Raw genomic sequence first — 21004 nt, forward strand, 5'->3', positions numbered from 1 at the left:
TTGAGAGCAGCAGGGCTCTGCGTGGTTGCCATGGTGATCGTGAAACACGCCTTATCTCCAGCGCCAGCCGCTGCCTGGCTCCAGTCCCTGTGACTACAGTCAGTCTGGCTGTGTCGCAACAATGTGCTGTTCGGAGATAGAGCTCAGAGTGTGTGTGTGTGTGTGTGTGTGTGTGTGTGTGTGTGTGTGTGTGTGTGTGTGTGTGTGTGTGTGTGTGTGTGTGTTTGAGTTTAATTGAAGGAGGAGAACAGGAGAACATGGATTTGTTTACTGTTGTTATTGCATGTTCATATACTTGTCCTCCCTTTCTTCCCTCCACTCACTCCATTATCACAAATCCTTCTTCTTGTTTCCTTCTCTTCAGTTTCCTCCTCTCGTCTTTTTGTCCGTGTACCTTCTGACGTCCTCTCCCTCCTTCATTCACTCGTTCTGTGTTTACTCCTCCGTGCCCTCACACAGCGGCTGGAGGCATCATGTTTCAGTCTTGTTCGCCCGTCCCATTCTTGTGAACATCTTATCTCAAAATCGCCTTGAGGATGTTTGTTGCGAACGTTCACCTGGACCTGGAGATGAACTGTGCAGATTTGGGAGGTGGATGCATATTAATGTGTAATATGTCAGGAACACTTGAAGGGACTGAAACTGCACTGGTTGTGTGTGGAGACAGCCGCTGCGTGGCAATACTAGTTATATTGTTATTTTGATCTTTAAACATAAGTAAAGAATCCAAGTGTTTCTTCTAACCTGAAATGTTAAAAATAGGTGTTTATCTTCAGCCTCCAGTGTTTGACTCACACTCACACAGGAGGAAGAATAAGAAGAGGAAAAATATGTTTTGAATAATTAGAGAAAATATTTGAAAAATGCAGGGCGTGCCAGTCCCAGTTACATGGTCTGTAGTTGACAGCATTGATCCACCACGATGCTCCAGAAATATGCAGCTCTGTAAGTGGAGCGCTGCCAATCCTAAACCTCCTGGGAGCGAAAGTCTCTCCATGTGAAACTCCCAGACGACTGAAACACGCCGACTCACTCTCAGCAGAATAATTTGCATGAACAATGAGCAGGCGAAATGCTGCAGAGAGTGTTCAGAGAAGAGAGGCAGAGAAACGTGTGGACAGAGATGACTTCATTTTGAGGTTATGGAGAAATTATTTTTTGACTTTTGAAATTTAAAAATGGAGAAGATTGATGTGTGAAAGGAAATGTTGTAATGTCAAGCTATGAAAACGTAATAATTTCCATATTCTTTGTCATGGTTGTGTGCATGTGTGTGTACGTGTGTGTGTGTGTGTGTTGGTGCAGGTGTACAAGGAGGACCTGCCTCAGTTGCGGCAGCAGAGCAGAGAGAAGAAGCAGCAGGTCGGATCTCTGAAGAGGCAGCGAGGACCGGACCAGGGTCTCCGGCTGCAGTTCGTTCACGGGTAACACCAGTTTGTTTGTGCCTCTTTATAAACGTGATGACAGTGACGTGTTGGTGTTGTGTCTGAATAAATAGCCGGTGATCTTATGAGATCAGACATCTCTCATATACACATAGAGGCTGCAGCAACACAGGTTTATAAAGATGGACAACATGCTCAAAAATTAAGCTAAAATATCTCAGATACGTGCTTTGATCATTATTTTGTAATTACACTTGCCACAGCCCACCCTGTTGTGATTGGTGAACCACTTCCAGCACATGTAGGAAACCTCGGCCTCTGCTCTCTCTCTCTCTCTCTCTCTCTCGTGCAGGTACCGTGGTTATGACTGCAGGAACAACTTGTTCTACACTCAGGGTGGGGAGGTGCTGTATCATGTGGCGGCGGTGGGCGTGGTCTACAACCGGCAGCTGCACAGCCAGCGCTTCTACCTCGGCCACGACGACGACATCCTCAGCCTCAGCATCCACCCGCTGAAGGACTACGCTGCTACAGGACAGGTGTGCACACACACACACACACACACACACACACACACACACACACACACACACACACACACACACACACACACACACACACACACACACACACACAACAAGTACGTGCACACAAGAACAAACACATGCATACACTGGTGCAATTTCTAAGATAATTAGAAAAATAAAGATGTGACAAAAACGAGACAGAATTGGCTCAGGAGCAGTTATTCAGATTTACTCAGGTTTGTCGGTTTAACAGAATCTGATCAGAAACACAACATGCAGAAAATAAAACCCTGTAATGTGTGTGGTGCAGGTGGGACGGGATCCAGCCGTCCATGTGTGGGACATCCAGACCATGAAGTGCCTCTCGTTACTGAAGGGATTTCACCAGAGAGGAGTGTGCGCTCTGGACTTCTCAGGTATCTACCGTGTGTGTGACTTGCAGGAGAATAATGTGTACATAGTTCAGTAGGTGGTAAATACAGAGTGATTTGTGTGTGTGTGACCCTGTTGACACCTGGTATCAACATCTGTCACTTTGAGATCTGATTGATCAGACCACATGAGGAGGTGCGAGGGCCCCGATCATCAGCTGTAATATTACATCTGATATCTGTGTTCCTCCTGCAGCTGATGGAAAGAGTCTGGTCTCGGTGGGAGTCGATGACGGACACTCGATCGTCATCTGGGACTGGAAGAGAGGAGAGAAACTCGCCACTGCCAGGTGCAGCCTGGTGTTAGAAATGAATCAACACGTCCACTCGCTCACTGTGACATTTTCCTGTTGTATTCTCACATGAACGCACTCGACGTACACAGACGTTTACCTGTGTCTCTCTGTCTGCAGGGGTCATAAGGAGAAGATATTTGTGGTGAAGTGTAACCCCCTGCTGATGGACAAACTGGTCACCGTGGGAATCAAACACATCAAGTTCTGGCAGCACGCAGGTAAAACTGCAGGAGAGAACCCTGGTTCAGTCAAACGTAGAGGACACTCATTAAAGTTACTGCAACAACGTAAAGTTTGACCTGAGGATGTTAACGGGACTGGAAGTTCCTAATAGCGATTTAAAATGGGTTGAGTTCTCTTTAATTGGCTGTTTTACAGACACAACATTTGTTTCTGGTGCTTTTCTCGCCGTTTGTGCTACATTTAATTCCCCAGTTCACCATTAAGTTATTTATACTCTATCGTCCTCTGCTGACCTTTCCCTGCTGCAGCAGCCGGTGTCCCAAAAGAGACAATTAAAGTTTAAATGAATCTAATGTGAAACATTCATTTGTGAAAGTCTGTGACCTCGAGTTGTGAGTCACAATAACTTTGTCCAATCTAATGACACACACACATGATACGCTCAGTATTTTTTTGTATTCATTGGGATTCACACTTTCATCTTCTACAAATAAATGTGTTTAAATCGGCTTTGAAGGGATGGAATAATGATCCTCTTACAACAGCAGAATTGTGAAGTTTGTGATCTTGACCTTTGACCTTTAACCCCCTAAATCTAATCAGTTAATCCGTGAGTCCAAGTGAACATGTGTACCAAATTTGAAAGGATTCTCTCGAGGGGTTCTTCAGGTAACGTGTTCACAAAGTAAAGGGGATTTTGTGAGGTCACAGTGAGTTGTACTTTTGTCTCCTGGGACATTGATCAGCGGTCAGCTCGTCTAATTGAGCACCTCCACCTCTGTCCTCCAGGTGGCGGTCTGACCTCCAGGCGTGGTGTGTTCAGGAGCGTCAGTCGGCTGGAGACCATGATGTCGGTGTGCTACGGCCGCACCGAGGCGCTGGTGTTCACCGGAGCCGCCACCGGAGACGTTTACATCTGGAAGGAGCCGCTGCTGATGAAAACTGTGAAAGCTCACGATGGACCGGTGTTCGCCATGTTCTCCCTGGACAAGGTGTGTGTCTGTCTGTATTCATTTTTAGAACTTTTATCATTTATTACACTTTATTGACTTACATAACCTTTAGGCTGAGGTTAAGCAGATTTTAGAGATTTGAAGCATTTGAAGATTCTCACACAGAAAATACCCTGTAGACAGTGGAAGAGCATTTATATTGTAGAAAGTTTATTTCACACAATTTACACAATGGTTGAGATAATGAGGTGTAAACACAGTGTTGTGCAAACATCTGAGTCCACGTCCTCAGCTGGCGAATCTGTTTTCTGACTCAACAAACTCTTCATTCAGTTTCCACACGGTGAAAAGAGCTGAAAATGTCCTCGCTCTTGTTTCACAGACACATTTTGATTAACGATCACGAACTGATCTCTGACAGAGACGTCGTTCACATGGAAAGTGAAGCAGCAGCAGAATGTGATGAATGAAATCAGCTCCGAGACGATTGATTGCAGGAGAGTGAGGCTGATTTCAGTCAAATCAAATTACAGACTCACCCTGGATTACATGCTGCATCGTTTCCTGTGTGTTGACCAATCACGAGTCAGTCTCAGCTGTCAATCATGATGTCTGAGCTCGTTTTTTTAATTAAATTAAATTTAAACTAAACTGATCAGAAACATGAACACTTGAACAAACACCGGTGTGATAAGAATGACCTCAAATGACAGACACCATCTTTGTCTACTTAGATTTTTTTTTGTTTGGTCTGTGAATAGTGTTCATGGTTCAGCAAGTTTCTAATAATATATAAAGATGAAAATAATTTTGAATGATAAAGCCAATAATCCTCATCCATCACTTAACGCCCCTGTTTAAGAAGCAGAATCTCTTCATTATTGTGACAATTCAGGGGCAGAAATTAATGTTTTTTGAGTCTCTAAGTTCTATTCTGAAGTATAAATAAACTGTTCAGAAGCAAACACTGTCTGTGAGAGAGTCTTCAGAGGAAACCGAGTGACTTCAAACAGATCTGAGGCTCTCAGGTTGAGTGGGAGGACGAGGGAGAAAAATCTGTCAGGAGAGAGGACGACAGCGCAGAGAGAGAGAGAGAGAGAGAGAGAGAGAGAGAGAGAGAGAGAGAGAGAGAGAGGGAGGGAGGGAGGGAGGATGCGACAGTATCTAAGAGAAGAGAAATGATGATCTACAAAGATATCTTCTGATAGAGATGCAAGTTATATCTGTGGGTTAATGGACTTTTAAACCACACGTTCAGCACATTAGAAAGAAACGTCTGCTGTTGGCGTTCTGTAGCGTTTACATTTAAAGTCTTCACAGATTATTTTGTCTGAACTCTACGACCCTGACATCATTTATGGAGACAGATGTCAGATATGACAGGATCTGCAGACTCGATTTGAAATGTTTGATCCCTAGTTGTTCTTGTGAGTGATTGTTTTGGGGAAACAAAACCCGTTGATGAATCCTGATGAAAATAAATCTGCTGTCAGGGCTTCGTGACCGGCGGGAAGGACGGCGTGGTGGAGCTGTGGGACGACATGTTTGATCGCTGCCTGAAGACCTACGCCATCAAGAGAGCGTCTCTGTCTCCAGGCTCCAAAGGTACAAGCACACAGATCAGCACCAGACAGAATTATTCTCCTTCGATAGTCAGAGATGATCTGTTATCAGGGGCTCATTTGTATTTTTCCAGCTGTGTCAACCTCCTCTTATGTGTTTTAGGTTTTGTGCATTAAAGTAAATTGAGCATCATAATTGTTGTTTCAGATTTCAGCTGTCACATGTAGTGTCCAACACTGCCACCACCTGGACACGTGGTGACACTGACTTTAAAACTGAAACAAATCGAGCGACTTCTCTCTGCTGACTTTACCTCTCTCTCTCTCTGTGTGTGTGTGTGTGTGTGTGTGTGTGTGTGTGTGTGTGTGTGTGTGTGTGTGTGTGTGTGTGTGTTTGTGTACAGGCCTGCTGCTGGAGGACAACCCGTCCATCAGAGCCATCACTCTGGGTCATGGTCACATCCTGGTGGGAACCAAAAACGGAGAAGTTCTTGAGATTGACAAGACTGGACCCATGACTCTGCTGGTGCAGGTATACACTGAGTGTGTGTGTGTGTGTGTGTGTGTGTTCGTGTGTGTGTGTATGTGAGAGAGAGATGGTGAAAATCCCAGGGATTCTCTAAATGTCTGGAACGGCACCTGTTGCCATGGTGAGGAGAGCTGTCTGCTGCGGATCGATGGCCAGTTACAAACACACACACACACAAACACACACACACACACACACACACACACACACTCCCCTACTTTTGAAATGAAATGAACTTGGTGTGTGTCTTAGTTGCATGAAGCTTGTGATATTTCCTCTGTGACATACCTGAGTGCTTTTAGATGTTGGTGTGTGCAGTGACGCAAACAGAAATGTGTGTGCGTGTGTGTGTGTGTCTGTAAAGGTCTTGTGTGTTTAGGAATGTGTCTTTCAGCGTAGGTTTGGTTTCAGAAGTGTGGGAGGACATGATGAAGTGAACAGCAAAATGAATGTCTTCTTTTTGATTAACGTGTGTGTGTGTGTGTGTGTGTGTGTGTGTGTGTGTGTGTGTGTGTGTGTGTGTGTGTGTGTAGGGTCACATGGAGGGTGAAGTCTGGGGTCTGGCCCCCCACCCTCTCCTCCATATCTGTGCCACCGTCAGCGACGATAAAACCCTGCGACTGTGGGAGACGTCAGCCAATCACCGCATGGTCGCCGTCCGCAAGCTGAAGAGAGGTCAGAGAAACAACTACAGGGCCAGAACGCCAGAGTGTGGCTGCAGGCGCTGAAGATGTCCACTGACACACTAGTTGTTACCACAACAATCAAATAAGAGAAGGTAATTAATCGACTGTGTGTGTGTGTGTTTGTGTGTGTGTGTTTTCCAGGTGGCCGCTGCTGCGTCTTCTCTCCTGATGGCAAGGCGTTGGCGGTCGGTCTGAGTGATGGCGGCGTCCTGGTGGTGAACGCTGACACGCTGGAGGATCTGTTGAGCTTCCACCATCGCCGTGACGCCATCTCTGACATCCGCTTCACCCCAGGTACACACACACACACACATACACACACACATATTGACCCAGACAATCCACTCATCCTTGTGTGGGACATTTTCTCTCAGACTCTGGAAAGTTCCTGGCGGTGGCGTCACACGACAGCTTCGTGGACATCTACAACGTGCTGAGCAGTAAGAGAGTGGGGATCTGTAAAGGAGCGTCCAGCTACATCACACACATCGACTGGGACGCTCGAGGTGAAACAACTTTTTTAATCCTGTTCATTCCTGAAGTCGTCTTCCGTCCAAACGTGTCTTAGCTGTGTGTGTGTGTGTGTGTGTGTGTGTGTGTGTGTGTGTGTGTGTGTGTGTGTGTGTGTGTGTGTGTGTGTGTGTGTGTGTGTGTGTGTGTGTGTGTGCAGGTAAACTGCTGCAGGTCAACACAGGAGCTAAAGAGCAGCTTTTCTTCGAAGCCCCAAGAGGAAGAAGGCAAACGATCAAGAACGATGAGGTCAGGGTGTGTGTGTGTGCACGTGCATGTGTGTATCTGGTCTGCAACATACATGAACATCCAGCAGAGGTCATAACTCAGTCGGATCTGAACACAGAAGTGAAACACACATTAACATCATACACATCTAAACACTTCCTGATGACGTTATTATCTCTGATGTTCATCTACAACAAACCTCCAGAAAGCCACTTAGAAATCAGAGGGATCCTGCAGAACTTATTAATATCAATATATATAATATAGTATTTTTTACTTTTAACTTTTACTTAAGTATCACAGTGAAACAGATATGTTTATCTGTATGTCCATGAGTTCACTGCAAACAGGAGCTGAAGTGGAAGAACAAGGTGCTTTTCATTTGGAGAAATGATAAGATAATAATCCTGTGTCGATCCCCATTGGGGAAATTCGGGTATTACAGCAGCTCAAGTACAGAATGAAAACAGGTTAAAATGAGTAGGATAAAAAATATAACACTCTTATATAATGAAATTGAATAAAATAGAAAGCTCAGAGATACATTTTCAAATCCAATAATGTGGCTGTGGATGATGACACGTCTCCTCAGAAATGTTTGTGTGTCTTCCTCATGTTGTCGTGTGTATTACTTTGTTCTTTGTGTAGCTGGAGCGGATGGACTGGTCCAGCTGGACGTGCGTTCTGGGTTCAAGCTGTGAGGGAATCTGGCCGACGCACAGCGACATCACCGACGTCAACGCCGCGTCGCTCACCAGAGACCGAGCACTGCTCGCCACCGGAGACGACTTCGGCTTCCTCAAGCTGTTCAGCTACCCCGTCAGAGTAAGACAGGTTCACTGCTACACTCAGATTTTACATTTAGCATAAGATTCTCTTAAAGTAAAGTTTACCTCTGGTCTAGATATGTCCTTAAAAAGTCCAGAGACTCCAGAGGGTGAAATAAATAATCCCTTAATCTGTATGAAAATAAAATACTGAAATTACTGAAAATTAAAGATATGTTGTATATATGATAATAAAAGTATTGAATACTATTGATTCGGTGTGAATGAGCAGGTGTATTTCTTTTCTCCATCCTCCCTCCAGGGTCAGTACGCTCGTTTTAAGCGTTACGTAGGCCACAGCGCTCAGGTGACCAACGTCCGCTGGGCTCAGGATGACTCCACCCTACTGACGGTGGGCGGGGCTGACACCGCCCTGATGATCTGGGCGAGGGAACGAGGAGGCGTGGCCGGTGGGGACGGGGAGGGGCCTTTGTTACGCGACAACCGACCCCTTGTGGACAGTGAGGAGTCGGACGACGACACCGAGGAGGATGGAGGTGGGTGAAGTTTATAACTACGCTGGTCGACCTGCAGAGGAGCAGCTGGTCATGACTGTTTGTGTTGAAAGGCTACGACAGTGACGTCGCCCGAGAGAAGACGGTGGATTACAGCACCAAGATTTATGCCGTCAGCATCCGAGAGATGAAGGGAACCAAACCTCATCAACAGCTGAAGGAGCTGTCTGCTGAGGAGAGGTATACACACACACACAAACACACACACACACACACACACACACACACACACACACACACACACACACACACACACACACACACACACACACACACACATTAATCACCATGACAACTACTTGTCTTGGGAAGGTGGGTATTTCGAGTTTAAAGCTGCACCAGACAAATCTGCTTGTTGGTGGAAACTAGTATTTGTCTCCACCTAGTGGCCGGAGACATTATAATATCTGGTTGTCCGTCTGTCACATTCTTCTGAAGACGATATCTCAAGAACGCCTTCAGAGAATGTCTCCACATTCGGCACCAATGTTCACTTATACTCATGGATTAACTGATTAGATTTAACTTTTTCACATTATACAAATTACAAATATTTCAATGAGACATAATTAAACACCAATTTTCCTTCATATTATTTTAACCAGAACCACATTAACACTTTACTGTGGACATGATTAACATCAGTCTCAGCTCTGTACACTCTTTTATCACCTAACGGACGATTCTGTGGTGACGTTGTTTGAGCTGCTCTTCAGGAACCAGGGGACAATCCCTCAGAATGTGTAGAAATGTTTTTTTTAATTTCTTGTACCATCAAATACATTTTAATGAAGCTGTTAGTTTAAGGTACAGAGAACATACAGAGATGAGTCTCTTCTGTCAGACTCAGAGGTCACAGTAGGTTTTGTCTTCCTGGTGCAGGTTCAAACTCTGTCTGACTTTATGAAACTTCTCATCTTGTTGTCGTCAGTGGTCCCAGTGACTGTTCCCAGTGTGTCAGTGTTGTTAGGTCTGTGTGTAGGTGTGTGTACTGGATGCATGCACAGGCTTCTGCATGGTCCCTGAATGTTACGGCTCAGTTTGCTGTGTGTCCACACTGAGAGCATGTGAAGGTTTCAGAGTTTCACTGAGCTTCTGTCTTCAGGGGAAACTTACAAATGAATTCTGTAAAACCAAAGTCTGACATCTCATCTTCCAACTGAAGATGATCAACTGAAATATTTGGAACATGGACATGAGGCTCCGGGCACAGACATATCCTAATAGTAATTTTTTGTCTCTTTAATATTAGTTATCTACCATCTGTTTTTTGCAGTTTTTGTCTCTTCGTAGTTGTTTTGTGTTTAACGTTATTTGTGGTCATTTTGTTTCTTCATATTTTTATTTACCATCTGTTTGTGATTATTTTCTCCTCTATTCACACCCACTGATAATAAATGTAAACAGTCACTGCCCAGGAGCCTCTGACCTCTGTGCTCACTCGGCCCATTAAGTTATATGTCCATGACTTAACAGATTGAAATAAAAAATGTGATAATAAAGCCACAACTTCCCCGTCGAGCTGGTGACGCTCAGAAGCTCCCAGCAGTTCGGACAGTGTTGGTTTGTTCACTTTGTGTCCTCATGTAGTTCTTAGTGTTTGTCCCTTGGTGGTCCCCTGAAGTCCTGAGTGTTCTTGCTGGTAGAAATTCTTTAATATCTGTGTTGTGTTTTAACTTGCATTCCCCTGGAGGCAGGGCATTGTCAAGTAAGTATGAGCTGGTACTTACTGTGGTGATGCTTTTCAGACAGGGAACATGTCGATATGATACAGGAGGAGTGATTTCATTAAACTGTGTGAGCTGTAGCTCATAAATCTTTCCAGGAAAGAGTTGACCACACTCGACAGTGATGGAGACAGTGGGTGAATATCATGGATAAGACAGAATAACCTTTTAAAAATCACGAATGGTTCACATTTGAATTAATGGAAAAAGTCTTTCAGAAGACGCGCAGAAATACGGACAGAAGGCTCCTGCCTCGTTTCCACACAGTTTTGTGTCTTCTCCCTAATTCCGTTTCATCTACGGATTCCACGCTCTAATGTTAACCACCTACAAGAGTAATGTTTTCTCACAGTACATGGAGGTAAAGTGCGGAACTAAAAATACCGGAGAAGATACACACACACACGCCAACAGTGTCATCAGACAAATGTGTAAACTCAGACTGGGTAAATAAACTAAGACAATGTATGGACCTGGAGAAGATGTCGACGCGCTCGGTTTTGCTCGATTCGGTTGGCAGAGCCCTGAATTCAATTTGTTCTACTATTCTTCACATTGTTTCTGATGATGTCTCTGTTAGTTATTTCTTTCTTTATTTTGGGGTCATCCTTTCTTATGTTTCTCCTCCTCATCCTCTTCTTCCTCTCTTTTGAAATTTAAAACAACCTCCTCTGCCTCTTCCTCATCTTTCTCACATCTTGTTCTGGTCGTCCATCTTCTGCTCCTCCTCTGTAGAGGGAGCGTTTGGATCTGATCCCCTCAGACCTCCTGACGGCCTCTGCATGTTAGCCTGTCAACGCCATTAGCTATGCTAGCATGTTAGCCTGACAGCACTGAAATATAAGGGAGCAGCAGCAGTAGCATGCTAGCATTTTGTCAGCATGTAGCTAGAGCCACAGTTAGTCACGTTAAAGTTTCTGTGCAGCATGAGGCCTGTTTATATGTGTGTGTGTGTGTGTGTTTGAGTGTGTCACTATGTGTTTATGTGTGTGTGTGTGTGGGGTTTGAGTGTGTCACTATGTGTGTGTCTGTGTAAATGTGTGGGTTTAAGTGTGTGTGTTTGTGTTTGATTGGTCACTATGTGTGTAGTTGTGTGTGTGTCTGTGTGCGTGTTTGAGTGTGTCACTATGTGTGGGTGTGTGTGTGTGTATGTGTGTGTGTGTGTTTTCTAAAGCTCTGTACCTTGGTTCTGTCCCTCTGCTGTCCAGGGGATCCAGGTAACACCTGTCCACCTGACTACCTGTTCCTTTGTGTTGTCTATCTCTTCATTTGTGTGTGTGTGTGTGTGTGTGTGTGTGTGTGTGTGTGTGTGTTGTGTGTGTGTGTGCGCGCGCATCACATTCCTGTCGACATCACCTCACATTGACAGCGTCCAAGAAGAAATCGATTGTCCTCAGAACTCACCTACAGATAAAAGACAACATGAGAAGAAGTCTGATGATTGTTTGCAGTTCAGATCCAGATGTTGTGAACCACTGTCGACAGTTAAAGCAACACAATGGGTTTTTTACGTGGAAGAAAAAGCTTTAAAAGGATTTTGAATGTACACAAACCTTGTAGGAAGAGTAGCGTCTCTGTCTCTGCCACAGAAACATTTGCAATAAAAATGGATTTGTTGTAACTTAACATTTGGTGATAACGTCCAGATGTGAACTCCAAACATCTGTCTGCATCAGTCCTGTCCGTCACTACACACTACTGTGTGACTGTCTGCCCTCAGGCCGACCACGCTGTCTCACTGTCTCCACCTGTCTGTCCTCCAGACATCAGCTTGTTGGGATAAGAATATTTCTCTTTGAACGGGTTGAGTGATGATGTCATTAATAGACTGATTGATCCTCAGGCCGCCAGTGAGTCGAGCGGCGCCGCAGCCGGAGAAACTCCAGAAGAACAACGTGTCCAAGAAGAAGAGACTAGTCGAGGTAAAGTTCGTCTCTCTTTCTCTCTCTCCCTCTGTCTGTCCATCCATCCGGCCTCATGTCCACCTCTGTCCCGTCCCTCTGCAGGACCTGGTCTTGGATCACGTGTTTGGTTTTCGAGGCTTCGATTGTCGTAACAACCTGCACTACCTCAACGACGGCTCCGAGATCGTCTATCACACCGCCGCCACGGCCATCGTCCACAGCCTCACCACCGGTAACCACAGCACGGCACATACTCATGACCCACACATCGTTCATACATCCACATGTATGAGCCGTGTGGTGGAGACCAAACCAATTTAAAAAAGGGTTTTCCAACCTTTGATACAGAGACTTGTGTAAACACTGCTGGTCACGTTTTAGTTTGGAAACTCTGGGGTTGTGTTTTAGTCTGGACGAACAGAAACTGAGACTTTAGTAAAGGATGACGTAGACGCGCACGTTGTCTTCCTGATTGGTTCATATCGGTCACATGACTCGACTACCAGTGGGAGAGCGTCACATCGTCAGTAACGGTTCCACGTGTTGTCTTCTGCTGCAGGAACTCAGAGTTTCTACCTGGAACACACTGACGACATCCTCTGTCTGACCGTCAACCAGCACCCGAAATACAAAAACACCATCGCTACCGGACAGATCGGTACAGTGTCTGTGTGTGTGTGTGTGTGTCTGTGTGTGTGAGGGTGTGAGAAAGAATGCGTGTGTGTGGTGTTCAGGAGGAGTGTGTGTGCATGGCAGTGTGTTTACTTCTAAATTAGTCCTGCTTTTCTCTCCTCTGCTTCCTGGTGAACCTGCCTGCTTTAATTTTTCCCACTGAGAAAATAGAAACAAGCCGATGACGCTAGCATCACTAAGCTTTGTCTGTAAAAAAAACACTTTTAGACGCTTACGTGTGTTTTAAAAAGAAAAATAACTAATTTAAGCAGCAAGAATCTGTCCATTTTTCATCAGTTTTATTTGTTTGTGTGTTCTTTTGTTGTTTTTGTTTGTGTGTGTTTTGGCTGGCCTCATTTGTCACCATCGCTCTCACAACACCTCAGGTGACGTCAGTGAACTCCCAGGTAAAAAAAACAAAAAGCACTGCCTCTCCGATCAGGACAGACACCCTGAGACCCAGAGACGAGACGAGCTGAAGACTCAAACATTTCGTTTGACTGAACTCTTATAAATCATGCTGAAGCTTTCAGATGAAATAATCCTGGCTCCTGAATCTCCTCAGTGCTTTGAGCTGACGCTGCTCTGGTTCTCAGGGTGTTTGGAAGCTGCTCTGATCCTCTGTCTGCTCTGTTTGTCCTGAATGTTTCCTGTCGTTGTCACATTTTAGTCCCTCGTACTTTCTCTCTGCGACGTCCTCTGACCAGTTTCACCTTCACGCAGGCGCCACACCTTCCATCCACGTGTGGGACGCCATGAGCAAACAGACCCTCTCCATCCTGCGCTGTCCTCACGCTAAAGGCGTCGGCTACGTCAACTTCAGCGCCACGGGGAAGCTGCTGCTGTCTGTCGGCGTGGAATCTGAACACACCATCACTGTGTGGCGCTGGCAGGAAGGTCAGACTCATATCTGATTAATAATCAAACACACCCACGTTATTTCAGAAGCCCAGTGGCACAGGAATGAGCTTCTGAATGATACGAGGTTTGAGCAGAATTGATTTAAAATCCCTTCAAGGTTTGAAAGAATCTGAAATTTAACCCACAAAAGTATTAAATATGTGTGTTCTGGTATAGATGTTAAATACAACCAATTAAATAAGAAATCACTTTTTAATTAAACTCCTAGAGGAATAAAAAACGTCTCCTGTGCAGGATCCAAGGTGTGCAGTAAAGGCGGACACCCGGACCGGATCTTCGTGGTGGAGTTTCGGCCGGACTCGGACTCCCAGTTCGTGTCAGTGGGAATCAAACATGTGAAGTTCTGGACGCTGGCCGGTGGTGCTCTGATGTACAAAAAGGGCGTGGTGGGGACCGTGGAGGACGGCAGGATGCAGACGATGCTGTCCGTCGCATTCGGAGCCGTGAGTTCACTGATACCTGATCAATAATTCTGATATTGATCCAGTTTGTCAGCAGTGACATCATATCTCTAGTTTACTGTTGACATCTGTTTTTGCAGAATAACCTGACGTTCACCGGAGCCATTAACGGGGACGTGTATGTGTGGCGGGACCACTACCTGCTGAGGGTGGTGGCGAAGGCTCACACCGGGCCCGTCTTCACCATGTACACCACGCTGAGGGACGGCCTCATCGTCACCGGTGGCAAGGAGAGGCCGTGAGTCCGTCAATCCTGTCTTCTCTTTTTGGAAGTGTTCTGTGTCGGGGCGTTGCAACAGGGGAGTTAAAGCAGTGAAATGTTTGGGGCTTGTGTGTCAGGACGAAGGAGGGCGGTGCCGTGAAGCTCTGGGATCAGGAGATGAAGCGCTGTCGAGCGTTCCAGCTGGAGACGGGACAGCAGGTGGAGTGTGTCCGGTCCGTCTGCCGAGGAAAAGTGAGACCTTTTTAATTTTCATTAGTTTCATTCTTCCATCTTCTCCAAATTGTCTCCTCACCTCCTCCTCCTCCTCCCTCAGGGGAAGATCCTGGTGGGGACGAAGGACGGGGAGGTCATCGAGGTCGGAGAGAAGAACGCGGCGTCCAACCTGCTGCTGGACAGTCACGCTCGGGGGGGAATCTGGGGTCTGACCACTCATCCTGTTAAAGACCTCTGCGTCACCGCCAGCGACGACGCCACCATTAGACTGTGGGACCTCACGGACAAGGTACAGATTACTGACCTATACTGCAGCCAGCCACCAGGGGGTGAAATGATTTTGTTCATGACCGGTGACTGTCCTGTTTCCTTCCCTCACTCTACGTTTAGAAACTGTTGAACAAGGTGTGTGTCGGCCACGCCGCTCGCTGTGTGACCTACAGCTCTGACGGAGAGATGCTGGCAGTGGGGATGAAGAACGGCGAGTTCCTCCTCCTCCTCGCCAACACGCTCAAGATGTGGGCGAAGAAACGAGATCGCAGCGTCACCATCCAGGACATCCGGTAGGAGAGAGAGAGAGAGCGTCTAAAGACATGGCTGACCAATCAGAGCAGGCTGGGCTTTATCAGGAGGGGGGGGGTCTTAAAGAGACAGGAGCTAAAACCAAGTGTTTGAGACAGAGGCTGAAGAGAGGATCTGCAGCAATGGACAGACTGAGCATGAAAAACATTTGACATTATTAACACTGATTAAAATCACCAGGTTCAGTCCGGACCGGCAGCTGTTGGCCGTCGGTTCCGTGGAGAACACGGTGGATGTGTACGATGTGAGCGGAGGACCGAGTCTGAACCGACTGGTTTACTGCAGCGACATCCCTGCTTTCATCCTGCAGCTCGACTTCTCTGCTGACAGCTGTTACATACAGGTACACATCTATATACATGTGCACACACATTATATATACATAGTTCACTTTATCTAAGTACCTTACATTTTGTGTGTGTGTGTGTGTGTGTGTGTGTGTGTGTGTGTGTGTGTGTGTGTGTGTGTGTGTGTGTGTGTGTGTGTGTGTGTGTGTGTGCTATGTCCACAGGAGTTTATAAGCGGCAGGTTTTCGAGGTTCCTTCAGGGAAGTTGATAAACGACCAGACCGTCATCGACAGAATCACGTGGGCGACCTGGACCAGGTAACAGGTTCCTTTTTTCTTTTTAAATTTAACTCCAGGCTGATAAAAAGTAATAATATTAACGTTCAGCTGCTCTGAATCAACACGTTTTTCTGCCTCAGTATTCTGGGAGATGAGGTTTTAGGGATCTGGCCTCGAAACGCAGACAAAGCCGACGTGAACTGTGCCTGCGTCTCTCACGCCGGCATGAACGTCGTCACCGGCGACGACTTTGGATTGGTCAAACTGTTCGACTTCCCCTGCACAGAGAAGTTTGTGAGTCGCTGATTTATTTGTTTTCTTTGTGCCTTAATTCACCAGTTTTTAATCCTTTTGAAAAAAACACTGGTGTTGAATATTTTTACTCTATGTAAACATAGAAAAATACATTACCACAACCACACTTAATTTATTATTATTATAATTATGAATAAGGATAAATTTGTTTTCTGTCTTCAGGCCAAACACAAGCGCTACCTCGGCCACTCGGCTCATGTGACCAACATCCGCTTCTCCCACGACGACAAATACGTGATCAGCACAGGAGGAGACGACTGCAGGTAAAGTGATCGTTAACAAATACAATCCAGCTCAACTGCAGTCGTAACAATGTGAAACATGTTGTCAGAGAGTTTTCTTTACTACAGGTTCTTTACTTCATAAATCAGTTACGTACAAAAACACTTTATCAAGACTCAAATCGTCTAGTTTATGAAATATTGCTGACGACCAAATGTCAGAATAATGAGTCATAAGAATGTAAAACAAAACAAAAAGTCGGACTTTAGTAAAAAATATCATCTGAGAACCAGAAACTCGCAGAGTTACAGTTTTGAGTTTCTGATGTTTTGACGTCTGTTGTGTGTCTGTTGCAGTGTGTTTGTGTGGAAATGTCTGTGAACGCACAGATTTCTGCCGTTCGCTGACGCTTTGATCCAGAGCGCCTTAAGAGCACCACAAGTGGATCCAGGGGGAATCGAACCCACAACCTGAGCCACCACCGACCTTTTTCTTGGTGACAGGGCGGAGGACTACAGACTGCTGCCGGCCCATCGATCCACGGCACGTGATGGGTCACATGATGGGTCACATGATGGGTCACATGACACACAACGAAACCACGAAGAGGTGACAAAGAAAGAGAAGATTCCTCAGAGAAAACATCAGATGGTTTTGATGAAAACTTTCTTGCTCGGTTACAGTTCGAATCTCACACAATCAGCACAGTGACGGGAGGTTTCATGTTCTGATCCGATTGACTCAGAACGTCCGTGTGTTTTTAAACAAACTGCGTCTCCGGGTCGTTCGCTGACGACGTGAAGAGAGGAACGTTCAGCTCCATCTGTCTGAGCTGCTCAGACAAAATGTGAATCACTTTCTGACCTGGCTGCTTTTATAAAAGGTTAATAAAAGGTTAATTATGATTAATAAATCCTTTAACAAGCATTTCATGAAAACAAATATTTGCCAATTTGGGAAAAATCCTCCTTCTATGAGACATTTTGTCTTTTTATCTCTTAAGTTTTTTAATAACCATCAATTTTATTTTATTTTTCTCTTACATAGTAAACGATAGAGACACACAACAGTTCCCACAATGAGGATTCAAAAATCTTTCTATGAATATTTACAGCTGCAGAATTATTAACTTTGGCTGTTGATGTAGAATCGTCTGAATGTAGAAAGAAAAGTAAATATGAAATGTTGATGATCAAAGTTCTGTTGTTTGAATGAATCTGAGTAAAACTTTATTGATAATCAATAAATAAACTATTAATAACTGAATATCAGTGGAAGATGCTGTGTGACCAAAAAAAGAAATATTAAACATTAATAAACAATTAAAATAAATAAAATATAAACCTTTAATGTTTTGGCGTATCAGTGTTTTTCTAGTCAAATATAAATTATACTATTACGTGTTTCACACTTTTTAATAAGTCGTGAGTTCTGCAGCTGTAAATGTTGAGAATTAAATGAATTAGCGATAATGAGTTTCCTGATTTCAGACGAGTCGATGAATCGCCTGCAGTTAAAAACGTTAATGACTCATTTATAAAAGCAGGAGAGTTTCTGGAGGCTCCGGGTGAAAAGGACACAGGAGTCGTACAACAAACACTAATGATTCATTCTGTTGATGTGGTCAAACAGACAAAGTGTCACGTGAAAGGAGGATTTTGTTTCTTCTTGTAACTGATCTGTGGAGAGTTTGTAAACGATAAATTAATCATGAATGAATCTGTCGATTAAAGCTCGTAAACTATCATCAGAAAGTGGAAAAACAAACAAACCATGTTACAAGTTTCAGTTTTTGTCATTAAATAGTTTCCTCCTGTCCAGGGGCCAGACGCACAAAACATTCACAACTTAATCACACATGTCGGAAATATTCGCACACCCGTTTTATTCCCCTGAAACTCTTGTTTGATAATGTTTTTATCTCATAAGTGAAAATATCTTGTTGTAACATGAAAAACATCTTGAACCTCTCACATTATAACATGATACTGAACTTTTTTCTGATGATTCTTTATCATTCTGACAAATATAATTAAGTTTCTCAAAGTCAAACACAGAAGCTGAATAACAGCTTGGAAATTAAATCAAACTTTTCTTTTCCTTTCTTAGTTAAACCGGATAAAGATCTGAAAAGCTGCAGAGTCAGTATCAGCATTTTTTGTCTATGATTGTTTTATTGTTTTGGGCAAAATAATCATTTTCTTATTTGTGCCTTTAATCGTCTCGTCAGTCACAGCGACGATGGAGATCAGGAGTTTATGATTCGTTCCAAATAAATAATCAGTTTTTATTAAATTCCATCTCGAGACGCTCACATTCTTCTTCTTCACAAATGTAAATAAGAGCTTGTGTCGGCATCATTCACACGTCTGACCCCTGGATCCAGTCTCGTCGCGCTCGGAAACAAAAACGATCAAATGAAGAGTTTACAAATGCTGATGGGACCATTTTGGAGAATAAACTGTAACAGAGTCAGATTCTGGTCAGACTCCTTCTGCGTTGGAAGAAATTATATTGAATTATATTTACAGAAACATCCTTGAGTTTGTAAAGTCACGTCTCATTTGGGTGTCTCATCACTTAAGTGCCTTTCAGGGTCTTTCTACCTGTTTGTTTGCTTCAGTTATGTTTTTTTTTAATTTAAGGGGGGGGCTGCACCGTTGTTTTTTTAAAAGCATATTTAAACTTATTTTGTACTTGTACACTGTCTGGTGCTACTCTGAGAATGTTCAAACTTGTATTCATCCAAAATGTATAAAAAGAAGCATTTTGCTTTGCTGCTGCTTTTACTTTGAAACATTCAAAGCAACGTGATCGTAAAAAACAACACTGAAGAAAAATATATGTTCAGAGAAATATTTATGGAAAATACATAGATGTTATTTATGAGAGTGTGGATGAGTTTTCTGTGTCTGAACTGTTGAATATTAACTGTTGTGAAAAGTGTCAAAGAGTCTGTTTGTGTCGAGATAAACAGAGAAAAAGAGAAAACTCACCTGATGTGTCGACTCGTTTTCATCGATGTACCCGATTCCCTGAGGCCGCTGAAGTAAACACGTTCATCCACAGCGTCGGGGTTTTATTTCTGCAAAGAAAATATTAGAAAACAATTTCATCAAATCCTTCAGGCTCATTTCACGACATATAAATCTACAGCATCTTATTTCAGAACCTGATCCACGTGGATGTTTATGGGGAAACTCATTATATAAATAATCTGTCAATGATTCATTAGATGTTGTTATGACAAATAAATGTAACTGAGGTTTGCTGAAACATAAACATCTTTAAAATAATAATTATATAAAATCATTTGTCCGTCGCTGCTGTGTCACTCTGCCCTTTCTCCTCTAATGTCACTTTCTCTCTCTCTCTCTCTCTCTCTGTCGTCACACGTTTCTAATCTCCCTCCTCCACCTCCTCACAGCTCAGTAACAATCCTCGGAAATGACCCCCACCCACTCAACCGACGAGCCCCCCCACCTCCCCCGGTGGAAAAGCCCCTCGCTCTGTCGGCCGGGACAGGAACCGTCAGACCAACTCCCACCGACTCTCAGGCTTCACTAGAATCGGCTGCTTCAGAGGTTTTCAAAGGACACTACGTACATTTCTCTCAATCAAATCCATAGACTGTAAATAAATAAAGAATACAAATAACTCAGGATGACGAAGAGGAGCCGTACACATAGAAGACGAAGACGTCAACTTGGAAAGACGAGGAGATTCCAGAGGTTTTGGTGAAAAGGGCCGACGCTGTCCTCGTTCTCCAGGTCACAAACTTTAGTCTCCACAAAGTACAGGACCACACACACACACACACACCCACACACACACACACACACACACACACACACACACACACACGGAGAAAGGAAGGAGGTCGTTCCTCATGCAGGTCGGTGGACTTCCTGTCATCTTGTCACTTTTCCAGGAACTGGATGACGACAGACAAAGAGAGAAAAGAAGGAGTGAAGAGGAGGAGGAGAAGAAACCATGAGACAGAACAGTCCAGGCCATAAGTATTTGGACGGCTGGACATTGTTCTTCGGTCTCCGAGATTTAAAATTAAATAATAGATTTTACATTAGATTTGAGTTGATCAGTAAAGAAAGAACTTTTTAAGATATCTGCTCAATTCATCGATGAAGAAGCTAATGAGCTAGCAGCGGCTCTGAGAAGCTAACGATCCAACGTAAGAGACGAACTGCATCCGTCTGTCCTTGTGAATGTGATCTCTCAGGAACGCCTTGTGGGAATTTCTTCAAATGTGGTACAATCGCTCACTTTGACTCGAGAATGAACTGATTAGACTTTGGTGGTCAAAGGTCAAAGGTCAAGGTCACAGTGGCTTCACTAGACATGATTTTGAATGTGATCACGATATCTGAAGAAAACTATGAAGGAATTTCTTCACTCAGACCAACAGATGAACTGATGGAGGTAAACATTCTACTTTTACTATTTCCAAACATTCGCACTACTTTTACTCTGAGGGGGATGTTTTAACTTCTTGTGCAATTCGGATCAGATCAACAAGATTAGAAAAAAAAAAGGACACACACACAC

General features: G+C 44.2%; 1 protein-coding gene across 4 annotated transcripts in view; it reads left to right on the top strand.

The window, feature by feature from the left end:
• LOC118118560 (echinoderm microtubule-associated protein-like 6) overlaps window positions 1-17321 on the top strand; it is a 37978-nt gene extending 20657 nt beyond the window's left edge. Inside the window, exons 15-45 of one of the 4 annotated variants that reach the window (XM_047342477.1) lie at window positions 1306-1424; window positions 1738-1924; window positions 2223-2328; window positions 2540-2633; window positions 2757-2857; window positions 3612-3814; window positions 5269-5380; window positions 5742-5869; window positions 6400-6541; window positions 6694-6846; window positions 6927-7058; window positions 7223-7311; window positions 7939-8115; window positions 8380-8614; window positions 8686-8812; window positions 10326-10340; window positions 12203-12281; window positions 12366-12495; window positions 12823-12921; window positions 13322-13342; window positions 13659-13832; window positions 14091-14299; window positions 14398-14555; window positions 14657-14771; window positions 14854-15042; window positions 15144-15316; window positions 15516-15679; window positions 15838-15940; window positions 16042-16195; window positions 16379-16479; window positions 16795-17321. In XM_047342477.1, coding sequence (XP_047198433.1) covers window positions 1306-1424; window positions 1738-1924; window positions 2223-2328; window positions 2540-2633; window positions 2757-2857; window positions 3612-3814; window positions 5269-5380; window positions 5742-5869; window positions 6400-6541; window positions 6694-6846; window positions 6927-7058; window positions 7223-7311; window positions 7939-8115; window positions 8380-8614; window positions 8686-8812; window positions 10326-10340; window positions 12203-12281; window positions 12366-12495; window positions 12823-12921; window positions 13322-13342; window positions 13659-13832; window positions 14091-14299; window positions 14398-14555; window positions 14657-14771; window positions 14854-15042; window positions 15144-15316; window positions 15516-15679; window positions 15838-15940; window positions 16042-16195; window positions 16379-16479; window positions 16795-16819 — 4014 coding nt within the window. In that variant the 3' untranslated portion in view covers window positions 16820-17321. The remainder of the gene's footprint in view (window positions 1-1305; window positions 1425-1737; window positions 1925-2222; window positions 2329-2539; window positions 2634-2756; window positions 2858-3611; window positions 3815-5268; window positions 5381-5741; window positions 5870-6399; window positions 6542-6693; window positions 6847-6926; window positions 7059-7222; window positions 7312-7938; window positions 8116-8379; window positions 8615-8685; window positions 8813-10325; window positions 10341-12202; window positions 12282-12365; window positions 12496-12822; window positions 12922-13321; window positions 13343-13658; window positions 13833-14090; window positions 14300-14397; window positions 14556-14656; window positions 14772-14853; window positions 15043-15143; window positions 15317-15515; window positions 15680-15837; window positions 15941-16041; window positions 16196-16378; window positions 16480-16794) is intronic. The other 3 variants (XM_047342479.1, XM_047342478.1, XM_047342480.1) reach the window with 3 other exon arrangements.
• The last annotated feature ends 3683 nt before the right edge of the window (window positions 17322-21004 follow it).

Source organism: Hippoglossus stenolepis, chromosome 12 (genome assembly GCF_022539355.2).
Source record: "Hippoglossus stenolepis isolate QCI-W04-F060 chromosome 12, HSTE1.2, whole genome shotgun sequence".
NCBI lineage: Eukaryota > Metazoa > Chordata > Actinopteri > Pleuronectiformes > Pleuronectidae > Hippoglossus > Hippoglossus stenolepis.